We start from the raw sequence: 23488 nt of genomic DNA on the forward strand, positions 1-23488 counted from the left end.
GGGCGACGGCGTCGTCATCGCGCGACGCATCGCGAAGGAATATCGCCTCATGCGGTTACCGCTTTACTTTATGACATGGAAGCATTGTCCTGAATACATTTCTTGCTTCATTTCTTCGCCCACATGTTAAGGTTTATAATTTATGGGGGTTTAACGTCCCAAAGCGACTCAGGCTATAAGGGACGCCGTAGTGGAGGGCTCCAGAAATTTCGATCACCTGGGGTTCTTTAAAGGTGCACTAAAGAGAACTCTGAGCTCGTTTTTTTTACCACGGGAATTCTATCTACACACCCGTCGAAACATGACATTATTGCCCGTGCGGCCAATTTCCCTATTAAATCGAATCAAACATCCTGGCTCCCGCCTTTTGCTTTGAACTCACCTCCGAAAGCAGGAGTCAACCAACACGTGGAATGCCTTTCAGCCAGTCGCACGGCAACTTGCCGTTCTGCCATCGGCGGAGTGGTACGTAAAGTAAGGAGTCCGTGTGTATTTTTGTTTCCCCAGGTCTAATTTGCGGCTATGTTGTCTGCGACTTCACAGAAACCTAAAAAGCAAAATAAAAGCGAAAGAGAAGCCGCCACACGACTGGCTGAAAGGCATTCCATGTGCTGGTTGACTCCTCCTACTTTCGGACGTGGGTTAAAGAAAAAAAAGGCAGGAGCTGGGACGTTTAATTAGATTTAACAGGCGTGCGTACTGGTGCACAGCCGCGCTGCCGCCGGCCGCCATGATTGAGGTGGGTGCTCTTTGTGAAGGCACACTAACTTACTATAAATTGAAAATCTCAGTTTGCTCATTTCAAACGCGTTGCAAGCTGTATTGAGCACGACAATACATTACATAGCTAATGCTAGGCAGATGGCAGCGCTCTCGTGAGGTCCTTGTTCTTCTTTAATGAAACAATCAGCAATGAGATCAGCATGTGTGGAACTTCTAGACGCTGCTATGGAGAAACTTGTGTCACTTTTCATACTGTCGCAAGTTAGCAATGATTTATGGAAAGTGATATTCGGCCACGGTGATCATGGCCATGTGCTTCAATTACAGCACGTGCTGCTCTAAAATGTTCAAAACCCTATTAGGGGTCCTTTGGCAACACTCTCAAGAATCAGACAAGAATAATTCATCCATCAACTAGCTACTGCCATCTTCAACAGCCATGGCCACTGATACTAAAGGCATTTGGCCACTAAAAAATGCTGTCCTCTGATCTAAAAAACTATATGGTTTATGGTTTATGAGGGTGTAACGTCCCAAAGCGACTCAGGCTACGAGGGACTCCGTAGTGAAGGGCTCCAGAAATTTCAGCCACCTGGGGTTCTTTAATGTACACCGACATCACACAATACACGGGCCTCTAGAATTTCGCCTACATCAAAATTCAACCACCGCGGCCGAGATCGAAGCCACGTCTTTCGGGTCAGCAGCCGAGAGCCATAACCATTGAGCCACCGCGGCGGCTCAAAAAAACTATAATAAAAGTAAAAGCCAAAACTAAGAGCATAGTATTTATGACAGGGCTATAACAGAAATAAAAGGGGGGGAGGGGGGGGGGGAATATGAAGGCGGCAAGAGTTGCTCAAAATATTCAAATTCAGACAAGAAAGCATAGATACCCTTGCATTCAAAGCTTTAACTGTGGCGGACAAAGAAGTGAAGTGAAATGCTGGATGACTTTGATATTACTGCTCCACACACAGTTTACACCTTCATGAAAAACTCTGTTAAAAGGACAGTGAGGACAACAGTCTACAACTTGTGCGGCTCTATGGTTATGTTGTCGGTCTGTGGCCTTTTTCAGGCTATGTTGATACCTGCCAGGTAGCGGCGGATGAATTTGTTGCTGAGAAAAATGGATTTTAAAATTTTTGCACCGCTTGATGCAAACTTGCAACGTCAAGACCGGAAAAGACCCTGATCACCTTTTGGAAATGAACGGCGGTGCAACCTAACCTCAGGGATCCACGCTTTTGTAAAAAGCTGTCATTACGCACTGCACCTTGCCTACAAACACAGTCAGTGGTGGAGACTCATGTAATATAAATGTTTTTTTCACCTTTTCTAGCTTATAAAACCTCCGTTTTCAGGGAAGGTAGTGTATTTGTCATTACAACACAGTGATCTGTCAATACATACCAACCTGAATTCATCCTTATTGCCCTTTAAAGCAGCGGTCTCTAATAAGCTGAACAATCCAGACACTGTTTAGTTTTCCAAGACAAAATGCAAAGAAAAGAAAGAGAAAAACACATATCTGACCCACTCAATTTGCATAAAAAAAAAAAAGTGGTACACCACAGCTGGGTGAAACCAATGACATATTGCTTGCAGTCGTGTGGTGCAACTTGGGAGTATTTTAGACATTGCACCTAATTAGCTAGGAATAATTATGTAAACTGTTTTACATTCATTTTAGGCCCAAGCATGTTTCAATAAGTTGTAGAGCAGGTTCAAAAACAGCTGATTCAGTTTTTTGTAGCAACACACACTTCCTTTGTGGTCCTTGTTTCTGACATTTAAAGAAAGTCTGCGAAATATGAAAAAAAAAAGAGAGAACAAGATTTTGCTCTTGCATTACCATATCTTAGCGCTCTCAGCCACAGACACGGTTTTTGAACGAACGAAGCATTCTGACCGTGTCAGTGAGCAGCTGCCAACATTTTCAGGATCAGACAGCTTCTATGCTCTTTTTACGCTCTTGCTGCTTTCTATGCTCTAGGCTATTGCTGCATACACAGATATTCTTACAGCTTGGCAAGAGCAGTGAAATATAGGTGGGCTTGCATGTGACAAATGATTGTACCCATTCTCAACACTTCCTTGCAGCACCACGGAAGCTAAAGAGCTCCTGAACCAATCAGGAGAGCGCACAGACCTTAAAGGTGCTCCTAGATGCCTCATTGTCATCTTGTCTGCTTGCAGTGTTTGCAGAAACGCCACAAGTGAAAATAGGGACTTCTATAGGGTTTCTTTGTTTCTGCGGCTTTCCCACTCCTCTTGGCACTTCTAGAGTGCCGGAAGCCAGCGCAGCACCAGCTCATGCCCAGGGTGGAGCCTGTGCTCATGCATTGCTTGTGCAACCAATGCTGCACAAGCAATGCACCCAATGCTTAGCGAATCGTGCCTTTTGGCACCACCCTTTCAGAGCTTGAACAGCAGCACACATACAAGGACACACAGAGAAAAGACAACATGAGCATTAGCTCAAATCTGACTATTTTGCACACCCTCGCAGTATGACCGGTAGGTGGTATAAACACGCCAAAAAACCAGTCATTCTCTAGCAATAATAGCATGTTCTGGATGAAAAAAAATGGTACGGTTTTAACGTAGTTAGACCGAGTAGGATGTGCGAAAGCACTTGAGGCAACAGTGCCTCAAAGGCAACTGGATGCGAGAGGTTATCGTCAGCCGTGCATGGGGAGAGGTGGGGGGGTGCCGGTTCCATGCATTGACGGAGCAGCTGTGCAAGGCCTCCGCCACTGGTGCTCTGCCAAAAGGTCAATGGTTGAGTCTTCGCACATACCTCGGGTTTTTCAGCTTTACTAGTGAAGGGGTGCTTTCGCACTAAAATGGTAACCCTGCATTTGGAATACCAAAAGACATCAGACTGCTTTCGTCTGTGTGTGCTTATTAGAACTATAAAAGAAAACAACACCAAACAACTAGCCCAACAATCAGTGCTTGTGGCACCAGCACTGACCCGTAACTGGAGGCTGCTTGTGGTGATGGAAGGGGACGAATTAGCCGTTGAAGCAGCAGTTGGCTGCTGGTGCGGAGGAGTTGCTGGTGGGGGGCTTCCACTGACTCCCGCTGATCCAGACATCCAGGACAGGCTTCCCAGCTCAAAGGGCTCTCCAACAGGGGGCACAGGAGAAGGTGTCTTCCCCGCAGGCTGTGCCCCTGACAGCAGGTCCAAAAAACGCGGTGGGGGCCCAATCTGCACAATAGCGCCCTCTTTTTCACACTCGCTCAGAAGAAGAAACAGACAGTGTAGCATTGATAAAGCATAATACTCCATGAAATATTGTACTGGCATGAATATGTTTCTTACAGGAAAAAACAAAGGAAAGAAAACATTTTCACCAAAAATTATAGGAAGCACAAAGAGACAGAAAGTGGAGTCTAAAGGACTATAGACACCAAATTTTTGTTTGCATGTTTTCTTCTTTCAAATGATGTGTTACACAATAATATACATGGATCCCCATGTGAAATTCACCTACAACCCCTAAATAAATCATAAATTAATTTCTTTTAGGCGCAGTTTTGGTTCAGTTGTATAAACTGAACGATGGCTGTAATGTGTGGTTGACCTTAAGGTCATGTGAGGCAGAGAAAAAAAATGGCAATATGAGTGCTAACACATCATTTGTTGTCATTCCAGCTCTTGGAGCAGGCTGGTTTAAGTGAAATAAAACTAGGTATCAGGGTTTATATCACAGGTTTTTCTTTCCTCACGTTTTACCTAAAGGTTAAATTACATGTTACAGCCATTGTTCAGTTGATGAAACCGAAACCGAAACAGCATGACAGAAGAAATTCAATTATTATAAATTATTTAGCAGTTCTAGGCTAACACCACGTGGTGATCCATGTATTCTAATGTCTAATGCCCCATTTGAAAGAAGAAAACATGCAACTAAAATTAGGTGTCTATATAGTCTTTTAATGAGAGGAAAAGTGGAGAGGTCGGCTAGCAGTAACATGACCCTGGCCGGCTGCTCCACACGGAAGGAGGGGGAAGGGAAGGAAAGGGAGAGTTAGAGCCCGAATGAAGGGTAATGATGTCATAATACAATGCATTGCATGGACTGATCCGGACAATACAGATGCCCACACATACAATGGCTGGCACGCATCTCTCACGTAGGTTTGACACGTAGCACATGCAGCTCATATGTCTCGCATACATACCGACACACATCACTAACACATGCTTCAGAGATGGGTCTCCATGCAAACACACAACTTAGTACACTCAGGTATGGTCATGCAGCTTTCTATATGTCAATGGTGCAGTCCACGCCACACACGTCCAAACACACACGTGCAAGCATATGCATGGTCTAGAGTGCGAATCATATAGGCCGTGCACAGCACTCACAAAGTGTCACAGATGGCCACACAAAAACTAGAGAGCAGCATTCATCACGCACCAGCCATTAGTGAGTTTCACCCTGGAGTTTGAGAGAGTTTCCTCAGAAAGAGGGTGAGAGTCCAATCATCTTACGCTAGCTTCCAGTGCTCTCCTTGCATCAGTCTAATAAAGCACTTGCAAAGACTGTGAAGAATTGTCTCTTGAATGTTGCAGTGCAAGCAATTCTGGCTAGTTTCAACTTCAATCCTGTGGAAGTAGCATTTGGTGTAGGCGACACCAAGCCGTAACCAATGATGCAAAGTCCCTTGGTGTCGCCCAACCTTTATTAAAAGACGTAAACGTAAACCTGCATTGAGCCCAGAGGTGCAGTCCTGTTGATGGCGCACGTTGGTCCACTGCATTTGCATGGCAGCTTGCGCTGAGTGCGTCAGAAAGGCTACTACGTCACTTCTCAAGAAAGCTACTTTAATGAAAGCCCCATCAGCATAAGCAAGCTTAGCTTCAGCATCAGCCCGTTCATTTCCTGCTATGCTGCAATGGCCGGGTATGCATATGAGCTGTAATGTAGGCCTTGAATCGCAAAACACAGTCCATTGCTTTGTGCTCTGCTGACCAATACAGTGAATGGCCTACAGTATGCCTGTCAATTCTGTTGCCATGAAAGGTGTTTCATGCATGAGCCTAAAGCAGTGGCTTAACGCTTCCAGGCACTATCCCTGCTGTGGCTGTAGAGGTGCTCGTCACTGATCCACCTACAAAAGCATGCTAAAAACTTAGTACCCATCTAAATTCAATATGGCTGCTCCAACATTCAGACACATGCCAGCAGCGACCTGCTGTAGCTGACACTGTGTACTGTTTATGCATCTTTCAAAACATCACAGGTGTGCAACCTTAAAATAATAGGCGCTGTGACGGATCACGCTCAGATTACTCACAACAAGTTACACATTCCAGCAAATCACAATCCATTAATAGGCAATGCTCACTTAAGGGCAGCAAAATGGCATTCAAACGTCGAGCTGTGCAAAATAGGCTGGCCTTTCCGGCTTAAACAGAAAAAAACTAAATTAATAAAATTACGTCAAATTCAATTTTAGAAATTCAGCTTTAAATGAAAAAGGTGAGTATCCCTGACAAATAACAAAGTATGGAACTAAGGGGCATGATGAGATGGTGGTACCTATGGACTAGCCGAATTGAGCACTTTGAGGAACAGCTCCACTACCTTACTAGTTTCTGCAGGTTTCTCCATTACATGCAAGGACACTGACACGAAACCATGCATAATTTTCACGAAAAAATTGTGGATATTCACATGAGATATTGATACACTCTCCCATGACGAGTATAGCTCACGGTTGGTGGTTAAAGAGCTGATCACCAGCTTACCAAACTTTGCATCTCAGTGTGCTTCGAATGTTCTTGACTAAACTTTTCAATTACAAAACCTGTCATGGCTTATGAGTACAGAGCTGCCAAGTAAGTGCAGTGTTGGCTGCCTGCGCAGCATAACTCCATCGGTTAAAAGACAAAAACAGTTTCACCCATGCTTTATCAAAAGTGCCTTGGGGACAAAATTCCAACCGTGCTTCTGAAATCAAATGAACAAAGTTTGCCCAGACTAACAAAAGCCAAGAGAAGCAGTGCTCCTGGCAGTGCAAGCATGTCACCTGAAGTGGGGATGGGGAGAGGTCAGGCTGCAGATGGTCACTTTTGCCTTCAAGTCGATTTATTTTCTTTTCAAGCTCCTGGATGTGCTTCACCAACAAGTGGATATGTTGTAGTAGCTCCCGGTTGTGCACAATCAGCTGCTGATTCTGCGACTGCACATCAAAAAGACATGAAGGTAACTTTAGGTGCTCTACTGCATCCCCTACTGCTACATACTTTGTACTGTATAGAACACTATGGCTATACTCTAGTCAACAAATGCAACTCAATGATAATACAACAAGCTAAGACACCACACATACATGTTGCATAGATTTTCAAGGCCACTGTAACTGGACAGTGTGTAAGGCATGGTTTTCTGTACATTTCTCTCTACACTACTCACAAAATTACTGCACTGGACTAAAATAATTAGAATGACAACATGATATCTCACCAAAACTGCAGACACACACGATGAATGACCAACAGAAATTTTGTTGCCAGACCACGTGTAGTATGTACTGGAACAATCCAAATGTAATGCTTAATTAAAATTATTTTTTTTAATCTAGCTTTGGTAACAATGTGAAATTATAGACTGTTTGAAAGTTTGTCAGCACTATAATAGAAGCTACGAAGTGCACTGGAGCATATAAGACTGTGAATGATAAAAATACAGTGCATTAGGAACTCTCGTCTACTATACACACTTTTAATTCCTCGGTCATTTGTGCAGAGCAATATAGTCTTACTACTTCACAGCAATCAAGCTGACAGGCTCTGAATCAGTTTGGCTGGACTGAATGACAGTTTGCCACAAATGGGAATGTCACACAATAGCAACAGGCATGATCACAACCTGGGGCCCATATTTCAACTTCAATCCAGTGCGAAACTGATCCCTGCAAGCACTCGCAGATAAGCTGATTCAGTGGAAACAGTGGTGACACTCAGTGGTAACGCAAAGTGTCATTAGACCAGCAGCTAAGATAGTGACTCGCATGCTGCTATCGAAACAGGCTTGACTTAGCAACTGTATTCCTTGTTTCATGGTCTCTAACATCGCAGAAGAGGTACAGCTGCCCGCAGCCTTGCAGGTAAGCCACTTCTAAAACAATCAATTGTTCTTTTCAATGCATCAAACCAACTTAGGCATTACTGCGGTTGCATGGCAGCTGTACTCAAAAGTAATGCTTACAAAATTGTTTCCGTTCACTAATAAAGAGAAATAACTTCCAATGCATATTTTATCAGAATGATGATAATGGTTTCAATAAAACATATCATTCTGTTTTTGAGTGTGCAGTGCACTTAGTTAAAAAAAAAAAATAGATTAATCAAAATGTGGTGGGATCCATGTTTTCTACAGGCAGAGGAGGTGAGCGCAGAAGATGCGACTGTAGCACTGCACTTTTTGTTGCAACTAAGCACCAGAGATGCTCCACTGCTTCTGCCGATTGATGAATGCTTCCAGGGGTGTCCCCTAGAAGACCAAAGTTAATATGTCACTCAGATTGGCCGGCGCAGCCATACCAGCTAGAACTTGAACTCACATACCTCGAAATATTGGTTCCGTTGCATCTTCATGTCATGCAATTGGGGTAATTAGTTGGGAATTGAACCCCTGACCCTCCGGTTGCGAGTCACAGACGCTACCCATAGGCCACACAGGCATGTTCATACAGCTTGGTTAAAGCGGGGCTTTATATGTATTCGTGTGGTCTTTCACATAATATGGAAACAGCGTCCCTGTCTGCGTGGGCAAGAAGAGCCACTGCCAGGACCAATTAGCTCCCCCCCCCCCTTTTTTTTGTGTCACAATGCGATCCCTGTGGTGTGTTCTCGTTGGCTCCGCAATGGATGATGTCGAGACACCGCCTGTCCTAGGCGGAGCCACTGTGAAGGAGCGCGGCCAGCCGGGTACCGCTCTGATAGATGTGCTGCCGAAACCCAGACTGCCGTCCTTAGCACATTTTCAAATTATGCGCAACTGCCCCTTTTTTCATTTTGCTACTGTGTGTGTGTGCGTGTGTGTGTGTTTGTGGAGGGGGGGGGGGGGGGGGGGTATGAAGCGGGTATCAAGCGACCATGTATAAATCCCACCTATTGCATGGTGTATTGCAGAATGTGCACATCTTATGTATGCATTACAGCAGGTGTGACGACGATAGGAAGGCCCCTGTCGCTAGGTCATAAAATAGCCAGGCCGCGTAGTTTCAGTTTCTGACCTCCACCGCTAGTCTGCAGCGACAGCGGCTATTGACCACGCATTTGCTAGCTGTCCAAACCCAGCTGTGCGCCACTTTCGGATGCTGACTGAAGCGTTACTGGCCATTTCACATTAGAAGCACACTTGCCATTCCAATGCCAATGTGCGCTCCCTTTGCTTATGTCCGCGTTGTTCTTCCTGCACGTCGAAACTGCGCACTTGTCACGGGGTTTTCATAATTTAGGCGACGAGCCTCCTCATGACGCTTCATTGCATTTCCACATTTTCGGCATTTCCTGGCGACTGGAGGCATTTTATAACTTGACCTTCAGATAATTAGAGCATTTGTTCCAGTCCCTTGAGGTCTGAATTAACGAGGTTTTACTGCTTTTCTCCCTTCTTAGACATTGCGCTACAACCGCTTATCTACCTACCACATTATTTGCAGTTGCCAGTTATCTGTCAATTCACGGATCTCGTTTTGTTATGACCACATGACAGGTCGCATACTGTTGCACTGTCTAATCAAGCAATATACATTTCTTGTGACATCACTGTGGAACAATAACCACATTCAAAGTAGGAAGACATGCACGCACATGGATGACTGCTTCATCCATGTGTGTGCATGCCTTCCTAATGTGAATGTGCTTCTTGCACTGCAGTCAAGTTCCAAGTATGCAAACAACTTGCTCAGAAGCTCATTTTACTGAAATATACATTTCAATGCACATCATGTTTTAGAGCCAGTCCAGTTTTCTTTATTTCAGCAGCAAAGCATACACTATTCTGAAAAAACAAAGGCAATAACATTTGCCTATTCATCTTTTTCTCAATTATTTTTTGTACTGACCAGATATTTGGTATTCGATTAAATTTTTGAAGGCATTTTTTTTTTTTCGCACCTGTATATAGTTCACAATCGAAAATTTCAATATTCGCACTCCTCTAGTAACAACTCTTTCAACTATGATACTCTGCCCAACAATTTTATCATATCCAACACACTTGTGACTGCTTTTTACTACTAATAGGAGGCAATGGAATTATAAGACTCAGGCCCATCGGTGCTATGACCAGTACAACAGTGCTCATGTGGCACTTGCATCCGTATACTGCTTTGATGAACTTCACAGCAAAAGCTATCGAAAGAGCTGTACATGTCATGTTTTTCTAGTGTGCAAGCACAGACTGTATGTAGACTGACTGATATCGCATCTTTGATCAACATTTCTTGAAGCAACAAAATGCAAACAAAAAGGTTGGTTGGTTGGTTGGTTGGTTTATGGGGTTTAACGTCCCAAAGCGACTAAGGCTATGAGGGACGCCGTAGTGGAGGGCTCCGGAAATTTCGACCACCTGGGGTTCTTTAACGTGCACTGACATCGCACAGTACAAGGGCCTCTAGAATTTCTCCTCCAAAGAAATTCAGCCGCCGCGGCTGGGATCGAACCCGCGTCTTTCGGGTCAGCAGCCGAGCACCATAACCACTGAGCCACCGCGGCGGCGCAAACAAAAAGGAATGAAGGAATGTTCTTCGAAACCAGTAGATTTACACTGCTTTTCTAGTGTTCCATTTACAGTGTCACGTAGAAGGCCACATTTATAGAAAAAAATTATGTGCCAATCTGCACCAAAACATTTCAAGAGTTCAAATGAGGAATAAAATTACACCTAAATATGTAACTAGCCATTTGTACAACTACTATTCCAAAAATAAAACAAAGAAAAGAAGAAAGACCAGATAGCAAACTATTAATAGCCATCTGTGGTTTCACATTTTTCTATCTTATTTGAATCCTTTTTCAGCAGTGAATGTTAACAGACCTGGTGCTATGTATGCTGTTGGCAGTTCTGGAGACGAACTCGTACCAAGCCGCCTTGAGCACTGAGTTAGCAACCTGGAGGGTGATGGCAAAAGGAGACAATCCAGAGGGTGTTCTCCTCACCATGGCCTCAGAACGGGCAGTTGCCTCAGCTGAGAGCTGGTCTCGCAAGTGACGGGCCTGACTGACGGCCGACTGGGCCTGCTGGGCCTGATGCTCCATCTGGGCACGCATGAGCTGCAGCTGATGGTACAGAGACAACGACGTCCCTTCTGGTACCAGGGACACAGGCATAGCAGGCGGTGGCGTAGACAGGCTGGCACCCTCATTGGTAGCACTCACCTGCAGAAACATCCCGCCAGTCAGGCAAGGAATGAGCTCAGCGAGAAAACACAGGAACTAACCTAGGGCACTGGAAGTCAAAACAAACTGAAGACAAATGATCAGTGACATACTGCAAATTGAGCTTACAGTGCAAATCTTACCGGGACACAGCAAATAACACACAGGTGACATACTTCAACAAGAGAAAAAACCCAATCTACACAAAAACCTCTAATACACTCATAAGTGTCTTAGTAAAGTCCCTCTGTGTGAGGGTGCACAAACATACACAGGATAACCAAAATCTGTGAGACAAAAAACTTATTCTAATTTCACGTATGTTTGGTTTATGGGGTTCTCACGTCCCAAAGCGACTCAGGCTATGAGGGACACCGTAGTGAAGGGCTCCGGAAATTCCGACAACCTGGGGTTCCTTAGCGTGCACTGGCATCGCACAGCACACGGGCCTCTAGAATTTCGCCTCCATCGAAATTCAACCGCTGCAGCCGGGATTGAACCCGCGTCTGTCAGGTCAGCAGCTGAGTGCCATAATCAATGAGCCACCACGGCGGCTGGACACTAACTTGGATCTAAACATTTAGGTACTACTGCACTGCAGCGGAGGCCTAGTGGTCTGAGCATCTGCCTCTTATGTGGGAGGTGCAGGATTCAATCCCCAGAGCCGCTGAGTATCCAATGGTTTTCCTGTGGGTGCAAGGCTTACTACCCTGGCCTGGTGCTTGGTTTCACTGGGGTGAAGTGCTTAGAAAAATGGGACTTTGATGACACCTCGAGCAAACCAAATAAAATAGCCATGGCGCTCTTTGGCCAAACTGTCCTTGTGCCATCAAAATAACATCATCATCATCATTACTACTATCAGAGGTAACTTTGGAACCATGGCCAGTGCAATTACACTGCATCATCACTGGGTTCTACGAGCACCTATATACCACAGAACAGTTCCAGTGCAAACAAAAACCATTTGCGGGAACAGTAAGCAGTCTGGCAACATTGACAAGTAGCACACTTTTTGTTAATCTGCACTGAAAGTATAGCCTGTGAATCAACAAAACAATATTTCTGACATAAGCATGTCCCACGAAAATGTGAGACATTTACCCTGCACAAGACATTTGCATGACCTATTTATTTTTAGTAACCGTAAAAAACTTTGGCTGCAAAAACTGGCTCTTTTCAAGATAGCCCAATTGAAACAACACGCATGCATAAATATACTAAGAAATGTTACACTCACAATGGCATTTGGGGGATACACATGAGCATTTGCTATTTACTGCACTCAGCATGATGTGCAATACCTCACCCAACTCCCTGCCTCCCATTCTGACCTCACTGTGCCTCAAACACACATCAAACACCCTCACTACCCCTGCACCCTTTATTGCCGCCATTCAGACCCCTCATGCCTCCATTGGCCCTCCCAATACACTAATTTGGAACACTGTCTCTTCAGCCAAGTCTCTATCAAATCCACCCTCCCCCCGTCATTTTCCTTGCCCCTCCCAACACTCCTGGCATGCCTCCCTGGCGTCAGCCCAATGAGATGATCAGCTAGCTCTGGTCCGGCTAGCCATCGACCGGTTCAGTGCTAAACATTGTGCTGAATATAAAGTTTCTCTTTTTTTCTCTCATGCGATGTCTGAGCAGGTGCAGAATGTAAGCATGTGCATTCCCAGTTGGCCAGCGGCACCAACCATTGCTGCCAGTCTAACTGGTATGAGAAGATTTTATTCTCCACTGGTCATCTACAGTTGCTTCCCCTTCACTGTCTTTTGCACTTTTATTCATTTCCACAAGAATTGACCAATGAGTATGCAGTGCTATGCACTAAAGCAATGCAGCAGTAGCAGTGGAGCACTACTGCTCCCACAACATTTGGAAGATGGTGAAACTCATACATCAGGGGCGACTGCAAGCCAGCAGGAAGTGCTGAGCAATGCGAGAACTGCAAAACCCTTTCCTTATTACTAAGTGCAATGCTTGAAAGTGCGACCACCTAACTCAGAAGCACACTCAGGCCAGAGTTCATGAACTGTAGGTCAACAAGTAACAGTGTGACATTATTTTCCAAAAGGCTTCTTTCAGTTTGCCTCAAAAATGCAAAAAAAAACAACTTTGCTCCACTGTTTACTCAGCACCGACAAATTGCCATGTGTGATAACCAATATGAACTTGGTAGGTTTTTATGCATATGATACTTCCTACTTAACAACTAAACCCTTTTAGAGCCTCCCATGTGACCTATAAATCCTGCTGCTATCAGGTTATGACACCGCACAGTCAGATAATGTCACAATCAGGCAGTCAAGCAAGTGTATTTCTCTCTTTCGTATTTGGTTTCAACTTCTTTTCTGCAAGTGCACCCAATAATCAGTGTCAGCTTTGCTCCAGCAACGTCAGCATAGAGGCTAGTTGGTGACGATCCACAATGAATGTGAACAAGCAGTCCAACTTACAAGAGATTACGCCTTTCGTTCAATGAGAGTGATTGGTATGTGATAACATGCAGTGATGACAGTATTTGTGTTCCAAACAAGCAGACTGAAACTTTCATTTGCACCATGTGACAGGCAACCAGGCATACCATTCACTAGACAAGGTCAGTGACTCAAGCAATGGAATTGTTGTTAATTGTTCAGCTTGGCCTCACTGGACTTGAAAAATTGACAGTGCAGAACTACAGTGCAGGCGAAAACCATCAGAGAGTAGGTACAAGCTAATAAATTTCACTCTGATTGGCATCAAAACAGCTGAGGACTTGTTCAGAAAGAGGTGACTACGTATGCATGACTAAATGTGCTACCACCAAGAAACTGATGGCACATAACAGCAGCTAAATAATTCACATAAACAGTGCCATCTACAAATCCATCTAACTTTTCAAAATTTGTGGATTGTGAGCATTACACATCAATTCATTGTTTATGCCTAAGCTGTCAGTCTAAGAAAAAAAAAAGAAGAGAAGCAAGCTGTGCCTAACACATTAGTTAGCAGCCTCCATCCAATGCTTCTATTTCTTAATGCAAAGCCAGTTTACATTTTTATCAGCACTGAAAACTGCTTGGTTAACTACGCGCTACTACACTGCTATGCCAAACCAACTGGCCACTTTATTAGCTCTGCTTACTGAAACCTCTTTCTGCTCTCCTGCTAATGTTGTTTAACTAGCACATTTTTTTTTGCACTGAGGCCTCTGTGAAAGTTGCCACTGAGCTGCACCGTTTTTGCAGCTCCCACTGTAGCCGCAAATGCAGTGTGCTCAAGCATCGATCAGTACGACCAGAATGCATGCTGTGTAGCAATGCACTCACCACAGGCTGAGTGCACACAACCTGGTTGGCAGCTGGCTTTGGAGACTGGGAGGCCTGTTGCTGCTGTGATTGGGACTGCTGCTGCTGCAGGAGTGTTTGCTGCGAGCTCCCTGTCGCTGGTGATGAGGATGAGGCCTTAGAACTGCAGTGAGAGTCTTGGTGTGGTGTTTCAAGCGGACTAGCTCCAGACTGCGGTGCCAGTGGCTTGGTGTCATCACATGTGCTGTCTCTGTCAAACTTTTCACTCTGGTCCTTGTCTGCAAGCAGTTAAAGAATGTCTAGACTTAAATCTATGTTAAAAAGAAAATATTGATGTACTGGTACATAGCCGCATATGCAGCCTTAAGCCATGCATAACCATGGACTGCACTGAGGCCAGTGGGCACTTCATTGCCGCGCGAACATTGTACGATGCTATGCACAGCGTCGCCATCACGTGAGGCACATAACTTAGTCAAAGACATATGACCTCTTAACAGATCACTTCCCATTCCTTTCTTTGACAACCTACTTCCACATAACAAGAGAAAAAATGGTCCTTTAAATGCTCAAATGCATACCATAACCATGCATATAAAAAAAAAGAGACTACCATGAACTGAAAGGAGTACATCAGGCTTACTGGGTGCCATTATTCAGGCCTGAATTATGTGCCATTCACCACACATTAGCGAGAATTCATTCTCTCAAACATATAAAGTCCCCCTACCTTTTGCCCTCCCCCGGGATAAAGGAGTAAGAGCAACAGCTGCACTCCTCTACACCTCCTCCGCCCACTTTCAACAGTCCCAAAGAAACGCCCCCTCTTCCCTTAAACAGCCCACATAGCTCAGAATCACCAAGACCACATTACTACAGGTGATATATTCTTAATGGACAGACATGTGGCCTACACATTATTCAGGATGATGTCCTTAAGTTATTAGTTATGATATGATACGCTGGCAATGGGTACCTACTAAGTCGTAAACTCCAAAAGACCTCCCTGACGCAGCTATCACCCTAAAAAATGTTTATGCACACAGAACCAAGCACAAGTACAGAAAAAAAAAATTTTTTAAACTTCGAAACATTTCCACACAGGTTAGCAATGCAAAACAAATGTGCTATCTGGATACCATATCAATGAAAACTCCTCTTTGTTACAGCAGAAAAATAAATCAATGATCTGTCTACCATGGCAGGTTTCCTAGATGACAAGCATGCCACCCAACTTTTCCATAAACAGAGTCAGAATGGACACGTGAGCTGCACTTGACTACCACCTTACAAGCTCTTGATACATATGTACATTCAATAAACCATTAATTATGGCATTGTTTGGCTTCTCAACACAATGAAATGGCACTGCATGCCAATGGTACAGTTCCCAAAGACTTAGTATGCCTTATTGTGCATGAATTCCTGTGGATATTCGAATGAGTCCCCGCTTCTGCAAAAGCAGAAGTAGAAACAAATGAAAGGGATGTTGTGGTGACATATATGAACTGTAAGCACAAAAACGCATAGAGGAAAGGACCTGAGTACTTCCTTTAATCTAAGTTCTTTTGTGCTGCCAGTTCAAGTGCACACGCAAAGGTAGCCTAGCCTGCTTGGCGCCAAGAGGGATTTTTCAATACCAACTTGTTCTGGTTTTCTTCAAGGTTTTCTAAGGCACATTACATGTAAGGAATGAAGTCTTCTGGACACCCTTCTACAATAGTGGACGTACAGGCATCTGAGTACCATTTACCAGTATACTCTGTCAGCACTACTTTGCAGGAATTTTATCCATTTTAAAAATGAAGGATATGTTGAGAGCACCCTGCGCACCGCAGTGGCAGCCCACCACTTCACAAATTTCATGAGCACAAAAAAAAAAAAAAGGGTAGCAAACTTGTCACAGAGCATGAGGCATTAAAATCAGACAGTCATTAACCCTTTGAGGGTCGAATTATTTTGAAGAAAACTTTCCCAGGTGGTCAAATTACTTTATTGCGGATCTTGAATCTACAAAATGTATATAATCGAGAATAAATAGTAAAAAAAAATTAGGAACAGTACTTTGATGACAGCATCACTCACAACTGGAAAATGTTCAATAGAATAGAATAGCAACGGTGATAAGCAAGCTAAGAGCAGCACCAATAAAGATAGAAATCAACTTCCGCCGCCTCTGCAAGAGAGTGCCCAAAAAGAGAAAACACGTTTCGCGCGACTCCGTTGCGATCCCGCGGCGGAATCAAAACCGCGTAGGCGCTTTGCCGCAGAGAGCGAGAATACCTCGCGAGCAACGGTGATAAGCAAGCTAAGAGCAGCGCCAATAAAGATAGAAATCAACTTCGGCAGCCCCTGCAAGATAGTGCTGACAAAAAGAAAACTCAAATTTCGCGCGACTCCGTTGCGATCACGCGGCGAAACCAAAACTACAAAAGGGGTGTTGCCGCAGTCTGTGCCGCCGCGCTAAAGCTAGACATAAGTTCTGCTTATCTCCGTAAGAAGGCAGCACAAAATTCAAACACTTCTTGTAAGTCCTAAGAGGTGGCAGCACCCCCCAGTGAGCACGCATTGTTCTTTTGGCGCAAAATTTCAAACGGAAGATCAAAACCGTACCCGTACGGCAAAGACCTTGCGGGACAGAAAACCGCCGCCGTACATATACGGCAAAAACCTTCAAAGGGTTAAGATAGACCAAAAATGAACGCTCAAATGACCATTAAAGGTCTTTTATACATAAGAGGTCTGGTAACATGAGCAAAAAAAAAAAAACAATATTGCCTCTACATATTGAGCAAATTATCAAAAAGTTATTTCATTAGTTAAGACAAACCAGCTAACTTTTTAATATTGCCTTCAGGAAAAAAAAGTGCTGATACAAAAGTTGTAGATCACCTTGAAAAACAGCCAGCTAAAATGTTTTCAACAAGATACCAATTAAGTAGCTTTCTTTGCTGGCCCTAAAAGTTTGTGCGGAATTCAAAATCTACTACTTTACAGTGGTACGACTTGAGCGCCCGGAAACGTGCAGTGAGTGAAAAAAAAGTGTTTCTCTCTGGAATGCTGTCCCCAACAGGGCTTTTTGCCTACACTAGGTGCGGGATATCAGATAAGCAGATTTTTCTCTCCAAGATCGAGTCTGGGGTGCCCAAGCAGCAAAGCTATCAAGTAACTGGTAGGTTTTGAATTTTGCACGGTTTCTTTTACGGCCAATAAAAAAAACTACATAAGTGGTACCTTGTTGCAAACATTTCAGCCAGCTGTTTTTGATATAACTTTCGAATTTACACTTTCTTCCCAGAGCCGATATTTAAAAAGTTACATAGTTAGTCTTTACTAATTACCTAAGTCTGCAGGCTGGAGAAATTCTGTGGACTAGGCCACAAGACTATCAACAACATAGGGTTGGATTCCCTTGCCTAGAACCCTCTGTCCTTTTTAAAAATTTGGTGACATTTAACTGGGACACCTGGTATATATTGCGTAAGCGTGGCTATAGAATGAATAAAAAAGAAACAAGCCTTTCTTATTTCTGTTCTCACTGTTGTTTTGTTTATGTGATGAGCACAATGCATACCTCTGGAAATTGAGTTGTCGCTGCTGCTATGCCTGGCACCCGAAGGCAGGCTGTCAGTGGTGACCAAATTGGAGGTAGCATTGGCCAGGCTCAGTTTATGGCACACCTCAAAGGCCTGCCCAATGGTACGTACCACCCTCATGGCCTGGCTCTGCAGCAACACATTCACAGAACACTGGTTTCAGCAAACTACAACTCGCACCAAAGCAACATGAGGTCCTTGTCCTTCACTCACTGCTATATCAGAACATGTGAACAGCATCTGATCACATAAAGGCAACCCTCTACACACTGAATGCAGCTTACAATGATTTCAGAACACCCTCAAAATACTAATTTCATCTAGTATACTATAGCATGTGAGTGAATGATCAAAATTTTCAGATTTAAAATAAAAGATCTGTGACCGAGACGAACTGAAGCTCGTGCGTCACACTGTATGTAAGTCATTTCTTCCTATCCCCCCCCCCCCCCCTCCCTTCCCTTTTTTTTATGGCTCAACCCACCTTATCAGCCATGCATACAAATAGATGGCACAACAGACAAGCCCAACAACATACATAAAAGAAATAAGTGGGTAAACGAATGAGTACCAAAGCAAACCCAACTTCATGGGCATGTAATGTAATTTCATTCTCCATATATCATTTCAAGAAAAATCCCTGGCCCTTTACATTACCCTAAGAACTTGTATGCTACAGAAATGCACGAGCTCTAGTGGCATTTAGCCAGCACCCTGCCAACAAATAGCCTCGTCCAATTTATAAAGCTCGAACAGAATAAGTGTACTGGCACCGTGTTGTTTCCAAATGGCTCCTGTACCTACCCAGCATTCACAGGGGTTACAGATAAAAAGGAACAATTACAAAATCAAAAAGTAAATTGCCAATAAAGGGCAACCTGGAGGCAAAAAACAAAATACTGATACACAGAGCAACATGCTGCTTTAACTTGTCACCACTTGTGTGAACCTATTCAAGAGAAACTTCCAGGCACTGTTGACAGATGGAACGACAACAATGATCACAGCAGTACAATGACGTCACACGGGAATCGCTAGAAAAATGTTCACATAATTACACATAACTTGGTTACCCTTTTTACATGTGGGATCACCATCCTAATTTGTGCTTTTTTTTAGCACGCTTCTGCACGCATAAGTGAAACAGTTAACACATGACAAACCCATGAGAAAACAAGCAGCTTGACTAATTACACTCCTACACCAGTGCACAAATAAAAATAGCTATGAAGTGAATACTGAGGACTTTTTTTTAATTCAAACTCACTTAATTTGAACTGCTGATGTCTAAATTGACGCCTTGGTCTTGTCAACAAAAAGTGTATCAAAAAGGGTCCTGTTCGAACTCTGAACAGTTTGAACAAATTCTTAAAATTGTTCCCTTCCAATTCTAACTAGTGAGAGTAGACTGCATCAGCAAGTGGCCAGCATGTTTGCATTTCTTCAACAGGGGATATCTCAGGCACAACGCCATGACTGGGGCACAAAAAAAAAGAAAAGGACAATAGGTCATTGAAGCAACTTAAAACACATTAAACAAGCATTAATGCAACTACATGAAGCATAAGCAGTACATTATTGCTTGCTTCTCTCAACAAATTCTTGTTCAGCAACTATACTGCCGCAATCAACACAAAACAAATATACATGTCAGATGCACTCACTCAGAGTTAACCAAGGAAATAAAAAAAGGTGAACACAAAATCCAAGTCAAGAAATCAAATTTCTTCTAAAGCTTCTGGATTCCAACTATAAGGAGGACGCTGTGCTCACATGCATAAAATAAAGTCATCGCAGCATGGTGTCCCTCACCTGGAGGTCTATATCCTCTAAGCTAATGCTTCTCTGGAGACCCGCAGTTCTTGCTAAATCTTTTTGTGGGGTGCACCTTTTCGCAGTGCAGATAGTATTTGTAGTCTTGCTGTCACGAGTCACATTCGGTGCAGGCTTGGTTGAAATACAGCTCAGGCTTGCCTTGTATTCATTGTCCACTTCAGGTTCACGGAAGCTGATTTTCTTCACCACCTTGTTTGTCTGTACAGCTGATTCTTTCTCTTGGCTTGCCTTTCCTTGCTCTGTTCGAGAGCCTGACCTTCCAAACTTTTGAGAGAATGCTCTACGCATCTTTGAGGTGTGTGGCTTTTGCCATCACTTTTGGCAGGTGTCCATATCACCATGTAGCCAGTTTGTTTTTGACACCATAGAGTCTCTTATGACCTGGACAGGCTAGCAACCAAGTTAAGTGGACTGGTGCAAGCCATTACAGGGGCTGTACACACTGAGCAAGGAGACAGGTGCAACAACAAATAAGGCATTGCACCTATACATGGCTGATGCACAACATCCACCATGCAATGCCAAAAGCAATCCTGCACAAAGCAACTTGATGCAAGTCAAGATGGTGCAGTGAAGTGAAACACCAAAATTATTGCCAATGCAAAAAAAAAATGGATCAGTTTCATGAATACACCCAGTCCACACAACAATGCACCAAGTGCATCACAACAAGATCACCCTCTTTTCCTTCTTATACGAGAGCACATCACCCCCACATGAGGGTGTTTCATCCCTCAGGTCTGTGAATAGACGAGCCAGGTGCACAGAGTGCCTGCTTCATTCGTGCTCGGCCGTATAAATGCTGCACACAGGAAACAGCTCCCACGGGGCACTCCAGTACACACGTCAGAAATTGGTCCCAATCTTCCTTCAGTCAGCAGCACAAGAGGTTGTTTCTCCAGGCCCGAGGCACATTACAACAGTGCGATTTTCAAAAAAGCATGATAAACAGGACTGCAAGCAAGGATAGGACTGCAAGCAGAATGAACCTTAAAGAATCCCTCGCATAAGCTCACACAACAGAAGTTCCATTTCCTAGCTGGCCAGACGAAGGACCGGAGGCAGATTGCCCAGCTTTACGTCAGACGAGTCATGAGCGAGCCGGCCCCTTTCCCCAGCCATTCTAAATCGGGCCCTCTCCCTCGCAGGCACTGGAATAGCGCGCCGCCGACTCTCGAGGGGGAGGCCAGCAACTCAGCTCCGCCTCTCTTCCCTTGCTGTGCGACACAGGGAGCGCATGAGGGCGTGCACTTTGTTCCTGGCAAGCTGTAAAAACAATCTGAAACTTGTGCATCTGTGAGCAGCTGCCTCCTTTGTCGCTCACTTGTTTGTTTCATTTTTACTGCCTATTCTAGCTAGTCTTTCTAGCTCCCAGCAAGGGGCATGGTACTTTTATCTATTTAGAAAAGCACCATCACACAATGCTATGAAAGTCTAGTAGACTTTTGACCCACTGTTAACAAAGTGAGAACTATTAGTAGTAGAGTGAAGACGCCTAAACGAAGCTTTTAACTCAACTTGCCAGTTGATAAAGCCAGTGACGACAGAGAGCTTTCTCTCAAAGGTGCACTTTCTTGTGTATTAAATGACTACATTCACACACTGTGCAACTTACTTTACCAAAATTGCACTTTTGTTTACAGCATGCTTCAAGAATGCAAAAATATGCTGCAGGTTCCTGTACAACCACTTCAAGAAAATCAGCACGCATATTAAGCTAAAATGGCTGCTTTAACCACAGTTGCACCTTGTAATGCCAAGACAGTGAATAGGAGGGAACATAAGATTTAGCATCTTGAAGCTGCACCTGGACTATGAGCAACATCATAGTGGAGGAGTCTAGATTAAATTCAACCCCATGGCTCTTTAACATGCACTCCATAATGCGCAACACACAAGCATTTTTGCATTTTCCCCGATCAAAAAGCGACCATCATGGTCGGGACATTATCCAACGTCCTCATGCCTTGCAGTGCACCGCCTGAGCCACTGAGCTACTGCAGTGGGTCATGTGAAGAGGCTGCTGGCAGGCAGCTTTGTACAGACAGTACCACAAGTGGTTTGCACACAAATTGCAAAAATACATGCACTCTTGTATAAACTGCAAACAGTATCACGAATGCTTTTATGTGATCGGGATAAATGAAATGAAATTAAATGAAATTAAATGAAATGAAATACAAGGCTATAGTAATAGCTATATTATTTATTACATAAACTGCTTCGTGGTAGCTACCAATGTTGAATGCCTTGGTGACTACCAGTAATGGATGCCATTACAGGCCAATAGAAACATAAAAATTGCAAATAAGCACTGCCGCAACCAGAATAGAGAGCATACTTAGGTGCTTAAAAACTTCCCTCATGTGCAAGGGATCCCTTGCAAAGCTTGAGCAGTGTTCAATACTTACACAAGTAGGTGCCATTCGTGAGCCTGCACAAATTGCAGAAAACCTTCATTTTCCTCTACACAATGCGAGAAAAGAGAATACTGCAGTGTACTCAGTGTTATTCTGGACACAACTGTCCACCCTTTTCTTCAATTCCAAAAAAAAATGCCTTGGCAGAAAATAAGGGCAACATTTGGCCACTACACACATAAAAACAAGTTTAGCCTTCTAACTGTCAAATTTTGTATGCACTACCTCAAAGCCTACACAAACCCAAACTAGTGCAAGAAGGATATGAACTTCAAACGCAAGGGTAACAACCATAAAGGCTAATTTCACAATGCATTACAGGTTTGTCCAGACATTTGGACAGCATTTTGCACTGCTAAAAAGGATGAAGACGAGGCTACGTGAGAAGGAAAGCGTGGCAAGAGTCTCAATCCGTGTGCTTGGACGTGTGAACCATGCCATGAGGGAAGGGGTGCCTGGCACTTGCAAAAGTAGGGAAGAGAGAAAGCAGTGCAGTTACAGGACCATAATTAACACGGAGCATACTTTGGTGTCTCAACTTTTTTTGCACATCCCGTAGACAAAACACAAAGGTTTCTTGGGTTTCACGTGAAAGCACCAGCAACCTTTGCTAGTATATGTACTGGGTACCTGCTAATTTTCGCTTGGTAAAGCATGAGAAGAGGCTGATCACAGAGGTGTGCTCCGTATTATTATGGCCACGACTGTACAGCCTTGGTCGCAAGTCTTCAGGCCACGCAGTTTGCTCTTGAGCCATGTAGTAGAGTACTTGCGGCACCCTTAAGCTGGGTTGAGACTTAAGAAGGAGAAATAATAAAATATTTTGTAGCAATGGTATAATGAAACTTGGCACAAATAATAGGCAGAAGCAGTAGTTACAAAAAAGTCTCAAGTTTGATAAAAATTAATTTCACGATTTATTTTCACTTTTTTTACATATCTGCTCTTTTTTTCTTAGCTTGTAACAGGGCGCTGAAATTAGCAGTACAGGAAGACACATTTATGTTCCAGAAGTGGAACTAAAATTCTGAGCCTGCAGCAAAAACTACATTTTCTACAATTTTTTCCTTTGTTTTGAATGAGTGAATTCGCTCATTTAAAATGAAAAAAAAAAAAATTCCAGAAAATGCAAATTTTCCTCTAGGCTTATAATTCTCATTCCCCTTCTGTAACATCAATGTACCTTTCTGCACTGTCCATCTG

General features: G+C 43.7%; 1 protein-coding gene across 3 annotated transcripts in view; it reads right to left on the reverse strand.

Moving 5' to 3' along the window:
- Window positions 1-23488, reverse strand: part of LOC149353565 (carboxyl-terminal PDZ ligand of neuronal nitric oxide synthase protein-like) — a 44878-nt gene that overhangs the window by 10254 nt on the left and 11136 nt on the right. For 2 of the 3 annotated variants that reach the window (XM_089582657.1, XM_089582658.1), the window contains 5 exons: window positions 18008-18158; window positions 14455-14711; window positions 10919-11137; window positions 6778-6930; window positions 3707-3943 (listed from right to left, as the gene is read on the reverse strand). In XM_089582657.1, coding sequence (XP_089438783.1) covers window positions 3707-3943; window positions 6778-6930; window positions 10919-11137; window positions 14455-14711; window positions 18008-18158 — 1017 coding nt within the window. Of the gene's footprint in view, window positions 1-3706; window positions 3944-6777; window positions 6931-10918; window positions 11138-14454; window positions 14712-18007; window positions 18159-19841; window positions 22879-23488 lie in introns of those variants that run through there. The other variant, XM_089582659.1, reaches the window with a different exon arrangement.

Source organism: Amblyomma mixtum, chromosome 3 (assembly GCF_055824585.1).
Source record: "Amblyomma mixtum isolate Tamu chromosome 3, ASM5582458v1, whole genome shotgun sequence".
In the NCBI taxonomy this organism is placed as follows: Eukaryota; Metazoa; Arthropoda; class Arachnida; order Ixodida; family Ixodidae; genus Amblyomma; species Amblyomma mixtum.